Here is an 11,824-nt window from a genome sequence, read left to right as displayed (position 1 = left end):
TCCAGACAATTTGTTGAGTCTCCTGTGTGATCATCTCAGCAGTAGTTCCTCCTATGGAGACTGTGGTGACTAGGACAGGGAGCCAGCCCCACAGAGCTCACTGTCTGGTAGGAGAGACAGACACATACACAGGTAAACTCTACACATGCAGTACGGGCTGGGAATGCATACTGGGGAGGTGCTCAGGGATCAGGATGTGTTTAGCCATCAGCAATTCACCTGTCTGTATTATATAGCAGCAGAGCATGACCCACAAGGCTGGGTGGTAAGCTGGGGCTAGATCGTGACAACCACATACTCCATAGTTTGAACATTTGCAAAAAAGCCAAAAGAGATGCCACAAAGACATCTCTGTGTTAAGAGAAAATTGTTATTTTAATTAAGAAAGGAACTAAGAAATATGCTGGGTTTCCTATCACACCTTTTTTGGCTGCAGTTTTGGCCTCTACTTCTGTCTATTGGCCTCTATGATGTCCTATAACTAGGTCACAACATCACGCTTATGCTGCATGACACAGAGTCTGGGTATACGGTGCACAGAAAACAAGAGTGTAGAAGAGAGGGTTGGCCTAGAAGATGGAGAGGAATGTAGCAGTTTAGTCCAAAAACTCCAGTCACAGATTCTTTGGCCAATTCCAGAGCAGAGAGGCTAGAGGCTGAGAGCGAGAGCAGACACTGGCAAGAACCCTGCACTAAGGCACCTAGGCCTCCACACCCCACTAAAGCAAAGAAAGGCTTATGGCTCTTGTCTATGCTCCAAAACACAGGAAAAAAGACTGTTCTAGCAAACTTGCATGAACATAAGACTAACATAAATAACCTCCTCCTCAATTTGAGTTGTTATTAAATTCCAGGCCAATCAGATTTTGTCTCCAATAGACACTTTGTCATGAAGTTGCCTTTGGTTACTGCCTGGTAGGACAGAAAAAATTCATTTTTTTCTTCCTTTTAATGACTACAAATGACAGAATGTCTATTCTTCCTGAAACACTTAATTAACTTTTAATCAACTGTAAATTAGGAGCTAATTTCAAAACATTCCTTATACTTAACTTTGGAGGAACATTTGGGCTTATAATTTAGTACAGATGTCTCAGATTCTGAGAATTCACAGAGTTACCGAGCTAAGTGCCTTCCTGCTGGGGAGATCCAACCCCAGAACAGCCCCATCTTCCTTCCAGCCTTGCAGAAATGTTCTCCTCAGCTTCTTGCAGGGAGAAGGCAAGGTGTGCAATCCCCATTTTCAGAGGAAGAGTTGGCTAGATAACCTCTTCAACCCTCTTCATTTCTAAGATCCAGTAATTATTCAACAATTTGTAATTATGAGATCATTCCTCATGGTTAAATCTAAGTAATGGAAGACAGCCTCAAATTGTCTTCTTTCTAACTGAAAGGATGTAGTCTGAGAAAGTGGTAGATATCAACAAAGTGGAATTTCAACAGATTTTAAGTGGCATTATCTCGCACTATAGAAAAATTAGGTCACTTAAGTTTTCAAGTAGAATAATATGTTTTACTTTTGATCTTTGACAAACTCTTAAAAATGAATACTGTAATGATTCATATAACAAGGTAGAATGGAACCTACTTTCTTGATGGATTTCATTCTAACAGAATTTTCACCTGCTCGAAGTCAATTGTATATGCGCTGTTTTTAAATTATTATTTTTAATTGTGGTAAAATGCACATAACATAAAATTTACCACTGTACTAGATAACCTCTTCAACCCTCTTCATTTCTAAGATCCAGTAATTATTCAACAATTTGTAATTATGAGATCATTCCTCATGGTTAAATCTAAATAATGGAAGACAGCCTCGAATTGTCTTCTTTCTAACTGAAAGGATGTAGTCTGAGAAAGTGGTAGATATCAACAAAGTGGAATATCAACAGATTTTAAGTGGCATTATCTCGCACTATAGACAAATTAGGTCACTTAAGTTTTCAAGTAGAATAATATGTTTTACTTTTGATCTTTGACAAACTCTCTTAAAAATGAATACTGTAATGATTCATATAACAAGGTAGAATGGAACCTACTTTCTGGATGGATTTCATTCTAACAGAATTTTGACCTGCTCAAAGTCAATTGTATATGCACTGTTTTTAAATTATTATTTTTAATTGTGGTAAAATGCACATAACATAAAATTTACCACTGTAACCATTTTTAAATGTATAGTTCAAGAGCATTAAGTATATTCACATTGGTATGCAACCATCATCACCATCCACCTCCAAAACTCTTTTCATCTTGCAAAACTAAAGCTCTGAACCCATTAAACACCAACTCCACCGGCCCCTGGCAACTCCCACTCTACTTTCTGTCTGTGATTTTCACTACTCTAGGGACCTCGTATGCATGGAATCATACAGTATTTGTCCTTTTGTGTCCAGCTTATTTCATATACAGTCCTCAAGTGTTATGCATTATTTTTTATTGTGATATTCACTGTATGATACAAAAATAAGCAGACTTTGCCTGTGCTCTGAACACAGAGGACAACCATATTCATCCTATGTGGTGAAAGCATTGACCGTAAAGTTGTATATCAGCAACATCGAATAAAATTATCACATCACACATTTGAAATACACATGCTCTTATTTTAAGCCTCTAAGGCATTCTACTTTCTGTCTGTGATTTTCACTACTCTAGGGACCTCGTATGCATGGAATCATACAGTATTTGTCCTTTTGTGTCCAGCTTATTTCATTTACAGTCCTCAAGTGTTATGCATTATTTTTTATTGTGATATTCACTGCATGATACAAAAATAAGCAGACTTTGCCTGTGCTCTGAACACAGAGGTCAACCATATTCATCCTATGTGGTGAAAGCATTGACCGTAAAGTTGTATATCAGCAACATTGAATAAAATTATCACATCACACATTTGAAATACACATGCTCTTATTTTAAGCCTCTAAGGCATGACATGCTGTGTTTAGTTTAGAAATTAAATTGGAATACAGCAATGAGTTTATTTTTAAACTGAAGATTCTCCTAGGGGGATGAAAGTGAAAATGGGGGAGGGTTCTGGTGTTGGTGTGAAGCCAAGTGTCTATCACTTTGGCAAGGTGCTCCTCAACGTGGCTACTGTACCTTGACCAAGTGAACCATCGCGTCTGTGAAGAACACCATTTCCATGCCAGTGCCGCGGATGTTCTCATTATAGAGCTGCAGGAACATATTCAAACGCTCTTTTAGGTGATTAAAAGATTCGATGGGCTCATAAATTTTGGGCATTTCAACATCAGCCTCCTCAGATGTTTCACCTTTGATGGGGAAGAGGAATGAATTAAGTGTCTTCAAATTGCTGGACTTCACTACTTTCTTCAATCTAGATTAATACACTCATAGCTCTATAATTTAACACTGAATAATACTGATTTTCATCAAAATGCCATATGATGCATTTTTAGAAAAAAGAAGAAAGCAAACAATAGTAGAAGCATTAGGATTTTTGTGATCATATGCAGTCTTAGTTCTTTCCTATCTATAAAGAGCCAAATTCAAATAATGTTGTATTCATTGAATTTAATTTGAACCCACAATTGACTGTCAGCTTTTCAAAGATCCTTCCAGAGATATTAGCCTAATGGTCAGAATGAAAGTGAAAAAAAAAACTAGTTATCTAATATCAAACTTAACAAGAGAGGTAAAGAATTACATAATTTTCTAATAAGATTTTTAAAAAGTCATTGCATTTGCTCAAGAAATGTTTATGATTCAGGAATTTCAGGTTAGTGGTGAGAATACAAATGAGTTTTAGGGAATGTAGTGGATTGAATTATGTCTCCCCAAAACTCACTGAAGCTTGAATTGAGTCCCCCAAGTTTTATGTATTAGAAACTTGGTCCCCACTGTGACTGTTAAGAGGATGGGAAATCTTGTTATGGTAATTGAAAGGTGGAGCTTTGAAAAGGTTATTAGATTGTAGGACCGTGCCGTAGTGAGTGGATTAAAAATGGTGGTCAGGGGTGTGGTTCTGAGGGCTTTAAAAGAAGAGACAGGAGAGTCTGTCTCTCTCTGATCTCTCTGTTCTGCCATTTTCACAATGCGATACCCTGCCGTCATTGTCACCACCACCAAGACCTTCACCAGCTGTGTTCCCTGGATTTTGGACTTCCTAGCCTTAGAAACTGTAAGCAATAAATTTTGTTTTCTTTCTAAATTACCCAGTTCCATGTATTTTGGTATAGACAACAGAAATGGACTAATACAGGGAATGAGGGTGGAGTGTTGAGGAAAAATAGAAAATAATTAAATTATTTCACTAGGAAAAGATGTATTAAAGTCAATATAGTTTTTAAAAATTAGGAACACATAATACACCAGCTTAACACTTTTCCAATGTTGACTATAAAGCATAATGCAAAAAAAAAAAGCCAAATTAGGCATATATAAATTCACTATCAGTTAACATTAGTAACAGGGAAAAATAGTGACACATTCATTAAATATACCAATAACAACTTGGAAATTCTCTGGGTTCTAAAAAAGTGAGTGGGTCTTCCAAATCTTACAGTACTTAATTATTGTCAATTAACCCTGTCCTAATATAAAAGTATGTTAACCTCTTTATGAGAAAGCAAGGAAATTGTTTTACCATAATCATTATGATTGGCCTATTTGCAAAGCTCTCACCAATCAAATTTCGATAGTCACAACTCTTTTCTAAAAGCTCACATCAAGCTTTGAGAAAAAGTGCTTTGAAATCAAAATGCTACGCCTTTGCTTCTAGATCTTCCCCACCCCAAAAATGCAGTAGTTGAGCTTTGTTCCGGGAAAAGCATAATCCAATGATTATGATTTCCTCTAATTTTGAATTAGAGGAAATAAAATGCACAAATTCTAATTACCTTTTAAAATGCCCTTACCCTTATTCGTGTGTTTGACCTAACTTAAAATAAGATGTGTCAGCTTCTTTCTGTGGAAGGATCACTCCAACTGCAAAGCCAGCAATAAACATCCTTTTTGCAATTGTCACTTAGAAACTTTTTATAGATCACACATATCGTTATCAAATCTAGTGGAGGTCTTTTCCAATCATTTAGAAGATATAAATATGTTTTTAACATATCTTTTAAAATATGCAAATTAACTTAAAATCCATCCTCACTATTAGAAGAGGTTATTAAATGAAAGAAAAATGTTCTACTTAAGCCCAGTTATTTCTGATGGAAAAAAAATGAAGCACTGCCTTTTTTCATAAGCAAATTAATATATCTCAACTTTTCACAGAACAATAACCACAAAAGCATGCCTCCACATGACCCATCTCTTTCCAATTATACTCAATGGCTCTGTCATATAATTTGAAGTTTTTCTTTTCATTTTCAACATTCAGGATGACCTGAATAATAATAGTTACCGTTATTTTTGCTACCTTTCAGGTGGCAGTGACTATGTGTCAGAGACTGCCCAAACCATTCTATTGATATCATTTCACCTATTTCCCACAGTAACCATGATGAATATATTAATATTTTCATTTTTATAAATAAGGAGAGTAAGGTTCAAGAAAGTTCAGAGACACCCGTCTAATGTTTGGTACACCCTGTCAAATCTCTCCTATCTGACACAATACAAATCCTCTGTGCTTATTTCTACTTGATCCTGCCTCCCTACTCTACCTTGATATTCAAGTGTGAAATGCATAAAAATAGCTAATCTTTAAACTCCATGATTATGCATTTATCCTCTCATTCTATATTTACTGAGCACCTATTATGCCCCAGGCTTGTTTCACTAAAGTTAACTAGACAGAAACTCAACATCCCTAAACTGAATATTTTATTTTCAGATCCCTCTTTTGGAAATTCCTTTTGGGGAATTTCAAATTCCGTTTCAGTAATTTACCTGTAGCTTCCGGTGCATCCCTCAAAAAGTCCACAAAATAAGCATCAATTCCACAATCCACCAAGAGTTTTTTCTCTTCACCAAACTCTTCCTCTACCAGACTTACTAAAGCTTTATCAAACCAAGTCACGTCATCAGACACCGTAAAACGATCAGCTATAGCACGTTTGCATTCATGCTTCCACAATTTTAACAGTTCCTGTTGAAAGCATAATTAAAATGCATTGTTAATTTCTACTATGCCATAAATGGGAACTCAAGTTAACAACATTGCAGAGTATCATCCTTCCTGATTTAAGATGTAATACTTTAAAAAGTTCAGGTTAAAATATGCTCATCTTCACTTAAAATTGGTCACATAAATAGAAAGTGTAATTTATTCATTGGCAGTCTCTGAATTTAAAAAAGCAAACAAAAAAAAACCCCAACTCAACAAAAATTTCTCTGATCAAGCAACAATCTAATATTCTATGTAACGGTCTTAAATTTGTAATAAATTAGTCTTTTTGGATGACATCTACATTCATGTGGCCAGAGCAAAAATAAAATACAGTGTATGAACCACCATCACGTATACAATGAGATATCACACAGGTATATTTACTTAATACAAAGTGAAAGAAATTTGTGGCAAAAATCTGGGTTATCTGAACCAAGCAATCACCTAGTCCAGATAACCCAGGGCCCAAAGTTAACTGAAAGTTTAGGAAATTAATTGCTCAATCCTCCTGTTTCTATAGCAAAAATAAGAAATATTTGTTTAAGCTCATTATTTAGTCTGAAAGACTGGTGGAAATTTCTTAACTTGGTAACATTTTGCAGGTTAGAAGGTTTTTAAGTAATTGTATAACTAATGATAAAATGATATTTGGCTGCCAGAATATAAAAGGAACTTAGTAAAATACATTCAATGACTCAGTTAAGACAAAAGTTCATGATAAAGCCAGTTGCTACAATTGTTTATGCTGACTTAATATAAGCACTAAACATGGCTACTCAAATAAAGAGTAATATTTAAGATCTGCATTTCATAATTCCTTTAATTTGTCAATAACTTCGAGAGAAAAATCAAGTTAAAATGTTCACTGCTGCTAAATTGACTCTCAGTTCACTGTAATAAGGACAGTGAGTTTTCCCCAAAATGTTTACTCTTCAAGAGTCAGCAACTACGGTTATCTATTTGCAAGCATTTGGGGAAGAGCTCAGGTTTTTTTGGTAGTCAACACTCGATGTTCTCAATGACAATTTTGTTGATATTTCAACTGTCTCTGTGAGTTTAGATAGAAAAGTCCCCTAAAACTTATTTGTTTAATTATCTCCTCAGCTCCTGAAGGGCTGAAAGAGAGAGGCCAATCCCACCTTAGCCTGAGAACAGAACATATGCTTTTGGGAAGAAAAAACAAAAAAACATACTGGATTTTTACATAACGTTCATAGTTTGAAGGGAATTCTCATAACACTGGGAACTGTCACGTTCAAGTGTACAAGCAAATGCTTGTTTTTCTATTAAATAAACTTTCTACTCTGCTGCCTCTTTCGATTTACCAACAAACACAATTCTTTTAGTTCATCTAGTTACATAGACAGGAAAGATCATGGGTGATTAACAACAAAACAGTTTCTTTTCATTGTAAATGTTTATTTATAAAGGTAATTGCTTTTTAAGTAAAATGTCAAGTTTAAAATATGAAGACTATTATATAATAAAATCAATAGTGATTGTTTCCATTATTTAACCATCGCTATTTTTCCATCTTATGATGAAAAAATAAAATTATTTGTTTCTTTTATTCTAGTCATTAGAAAATAATTGTGTATACTATTTCCTTAAACATAAACCCAATTTAATTAGAATTTTTAATTGAAGTTTCCTGACATATTCACTTTTTTTCTTACTTATGTTAGTTGAAAAGCAGCAAACAAAAGAATATCCATACTGAAACATCCCAAAATATTTTTATAATTCAAGTAAAAATTAAATTAATAAAAATATTTAGGAGATATGATTAATAGCAATGTTGCTTGTTTTTCTCTCTTGGGTATCACTTACATCTGGATCCTTGATGACCTCTGAAGTAGTGTTTAGCATTCCCTGCCAGATCCTAGAAAGATCTCGAAGGTTAAACACATAATGAAATTTTGCAGGGGTAGGAAGCATTTTCAGCTTGGTCATCTGCCATAGTTGGCGTGTCAGGGGCACCAGTTTCATCACTGAATCTCTCACTTCCTCTGAGAAGCCCCTCTGGGTACAGTAGTAGCCCACACCAATCACACCTGAAAAGGGGGAAAATCATATCACCTTGACCAGCCATTCAACTAAACTTAATTAAAATGAAAAGCACTATAGAGTTTGAACAAATGTAATTATACATGTTAATAGATAACCACATATTTCAGAAAATTATATTAATTGATGTTCTCTTGCTTTTTCAAATACCAAAAAAATAGATACAGGTTAAAGTAAGTTATCATTCAAAATACTGAAAAGCTGATTAAGAAATACTACTAAAAATTATCAATTCAATATCATTAAATAGGTAACAATGACAAATAGATAAATTTGCCTTATAAAAAGATAAGAAAAAGGTTTTCAAGTCTTCTAAGTCTTCTCCATTCTGTTGTTGCCTTTCCATGCATTAAAATTTTTTTCATTTATTGTATATGTAAAATATTCCAGGCAATAAATAAATTTGCCTTATAAAAAGATAAGAAAAAGGTTTTCAAGTCTTCTAAGTCTTCTCCATTCTGTTCTTGCCTTTCCATGCATTAAAATTTTTTTCATTTATTGTATATGTAAAATATTCCAGGCAATAAAGAATAGAAATGATCACATTCATTCTTTCTGACCCACTTTACTTTTCCCAAGTTTGGATCATTCAAATGTCAGTTGGATTTCAAACCTTGCCTGCTGCTGCCATACTCCACTAGCCTGGGGCACTTAGATGACATTTTAGTCTGCCAGAAATTAATTAGAGTAATCCTAATGAGTTTTCTTCTCAATAGTAATTTCAAAAATTGTAAATTGAGGGCCGGCCCGGTGGCGCACTGCTACAGTGCAAGTGGCGCACTGCTACAGTGCGCCACTTGGGAGCGCGATGGCGCTCCCGCCAAGGGTTCGGATCCCACATACAGACCAGTTCCCGCTCACTGGCTGAGCCGGTGGCGCACTGCTACAGTGCACCACTTGGGAGCGCGATGGCGCTCCCGCCGAGGGTTCGGATCCCACATACAGACCGGTTCCCGCTCACTGGCTGAGCAAGGTGCGGGCGCAGCACCGAGGGTTGCGATCCCGTTGCCGGTCCCGGTCCGGTACAGGCGTGACACTGAGGGTTGCCATCCGTTGCCGGACACGAAAAAAGACAAAAAGGAAAAAACAAATTGTAAATTGATACCTAACATGAATGTTCATAATTTTACACTCTTTTTAGGCAAAAAGTAATTCCAAAATCAGTCATAAAAGCATTTTAATTTCTCAGTTAACATACATGGTTACTTGCTGGGATAGTGGTTCTTCAGTTAAATTATCTCTGAAATACTACGTATTTCATCAATCAATAAATTATTACAATCCCAAAGATTATACTGTGGCAAATCTCTGCTCTAGGTGCCAATATTTATTTGACCAAAAACATGATATGGGTTGGTTAAAGTATCAGCTACATAAACTTTTGACGTGGAATATAACAATTTAGGTCTCAACTATGTGTGTCAATGAGGAAATAATCTCATTTATGAGGAAACAATCTCATCCCCATGCTCATTTAATGTTTAACCTCCTTGCTTAAGAAGCTAGCAGCAATTCAAGAAAAGCATAGGCAGAAAAGATCTACCTAGGCATCCAATTCAGTACTCAGCTCCAATAAATCCCTATATGAAACAAAATGCACCACTTGAGAGTAAAGAGGGCTATAGACTAAGGAGCCACCCAGTGGTCTTTCTGTGTTGACCTCTGGGTGGATATTTCCTTACAGGAACACGGACAGGTGGTTTTCCCTCCCCATTCCCCACTGATATTCATTTTACCAAAGATCTTGTCCATGGAAGCATCGGAGGGCAATGTGCAGTTAAATATAGAGAACTGCCTCTTGAGTCTCTGGGGTATGTCATTGCGTCCACCTCCAGGATGGATCATGGCTGCCAACAACTGGATGTCCACGATGCTGGTGAACTCCCCAGGCTTTTCGAGGTTGTAGAATCCATTCTGTTCCATCAGCTGTCGTACTATCTCATTAGTAACCTACGAAAGACAACTTTAAGAATTAAAACATCACTCCTTCATATCCCCGGACTCTAACTCATTGAATATTTCCAAAGAATGGACATTATTGGAATTCAGGAAGTGCATCTTTAAAAAGTAGAAAGTATTTGCTTATCAAAGAATAAATCAATGCTGAGTTAAAGAAATAAAATGCACAATAGGATCAATATACCTGATCTCCCCACTCATTGATTATTGGCATATTCACATCATCAATAAAAACAGTCATCTTCTTTCCTGCAGGAGGGCCATATGTTGTACCCATGCGTTTATCCAGGTAGCTCTCTATTGTCCTCTGTTGAACAAGAAAGCCAACAGAAACATCTATCAAAATATCTCCTAAAACATGGACAATTGTTTAAAAAAAAACTGGGAACCTCTGAATTGACAAGAATCACCTAGAAGAGCCAAAATTTCCCCCTTAATTCTGGCAAACAAGTTCTACAGTACATAAATTATCCTGCATAACATTCACAGCCTTCGAAAATCTGGTTTGCTTTCCATGGTTTCAGTTATCAGCAGTCAACTGCAATCAAACTATTAAGATATTTTGAGAGTGAAAGACCACAGGCCACATTCACGTAACTTTTATTACAGTATATTGTTATAGTTGTTCTATTTTATTATTAGTTATTGGTGTTAATCTATCACTCTGCCTAATTTATAAATTAAACTTTATTACAGGTGTGCACGTAGAGGAAAAAACATAGTATACATAGGGTTTGGCACTATCTGCAGGTGTAGGCATCCACTGGGGGTCCTGGAATGTGTCCCAGTCAGATAAGGGGGGACAACTATAGGTAAAATTCTAATCAATGTATATTTTGAATGAGAGGAGACTCTGCTGTCCATTTCTAAAGATTTAGTTTTGTCTTATTGTGCCTATATTGATGACTCTATAAGTCCATTATTCAAAGACCCCAGTCCTGCGAAAAGTTTCCCTATAACCAGAGATAAAGTTAAACAGAGCTACTGTGTGAGAAGCAGCGTGGGTCTGTGCTCTAAGCTAACTGTACAGCCTGCATCAGGCTGAGGCTGCTCTCTTCATGCAGAAGGCCGCCGACGGCTGCTGTAACCTGACACAATCCAGACCCTCTCTTTGGGGCAGATGCAATCACTCTGAGTCACTTCTCTTCTCCTGGCACAAAATGGGGAATGAATCCCACCTGTGTTGTCTCTCTCATTTCTACATTCTGAGCTCAGGTGGTACAGGAGGAGACCACACTGTACTGTATAAAAACCTTCTTGGCAATATGGAAAAGAATATTCAAACTGATGGGGCATTAGAAGGGGTAGGAAGGATGTGGGGGAAGGACCCCAGACTTTTTTTTTTCCTTTAAATTTTTATTTTGTCAATGTACAATGTAGTTGATTATTACGACCCATCACCAAAACCTCCCTCCCTCCTCCCTCTCCCCCCTCCCACCCAAGAATGTCCTTTCCGTTTGCTTGTTGTAACAACTTCAAGTATCCTCACGTATCTATCCATTTGGGGATGTTTGGAAAACTATGCTTGGAGTGGTATCTCCAAGTGGACTTTCCCACCTGGATGCTTCAGAGCATCACAAAAATCCACATGTCCAAACATAGACGCTTACTTACTCACCAGAAAGTCTTCACCCCTCCTAGATGCTCTGCTCAGACACTGGCACCAACTACCTCTTTGTCTCACCCAAACATTTCCACATCTAACATCAC

General features: G+C 36.6%; 1 protein-coding gene across 1 annotated transcript in view; it reads right to left on the bottom strand.

The window, feature by feature from the left end:
- Window positions 1–3,108: 3,108 nt before the first annotated feature.
- DNAH5 (dynein, axonemal, heavy chain 5) overlaps window positions 3,109–11,824 on the bottom strand; it is a gene marked incomplete at its 3' end in the record, with an annotated part of 181,984 nt that continues 173,268 nt past the window's right edge. Inside the window, exons 48-52 of the mRNA XM_008569081.1 lie at window positions 10,299–10,421; window positions 9,892–10,105; window positions 7,919–8,142; window positions 5,869–6,067; window positions 3,109–3,281 (exon numbers count right to left, since the gene is read on the bottom strand). Of these exons, the coding sequence (XP_008567303.1) occupies window positions 3,109–3,281; window positions 5,869–6,067; window positions 7,919–8,142; window positions 9,892–10,105; window positions 10,299–10,421 (933 nt within the window). The remainder of the gene's footprint in view (window positions 3,282–5,868; window positions 6,068–7,918; window positions 8,143–9,891; window positions 10,106–10,298; window positions 10,422–11,824) is intronic.

This window comes from Galeopterus variegatus, unplaced genomic scaffold (genome assembly GCF_000696425.1).
Source record: "Galeopterus variegatus unplaced genomic scaffold, G_variegatus-3.0.2 Scaffold463, whole genome shotgun sequence".
NCBI lineage: Eukaryota > Metazoa > Chordata > Mammalia > Dermoptera > Cynocephalidae > Galeopterus > Galeopterus variegatus.
Note: the sequence above shows the minus strand (reverse complement) of the source record. Positions and strands in the feature narration are given on the sequence as shown.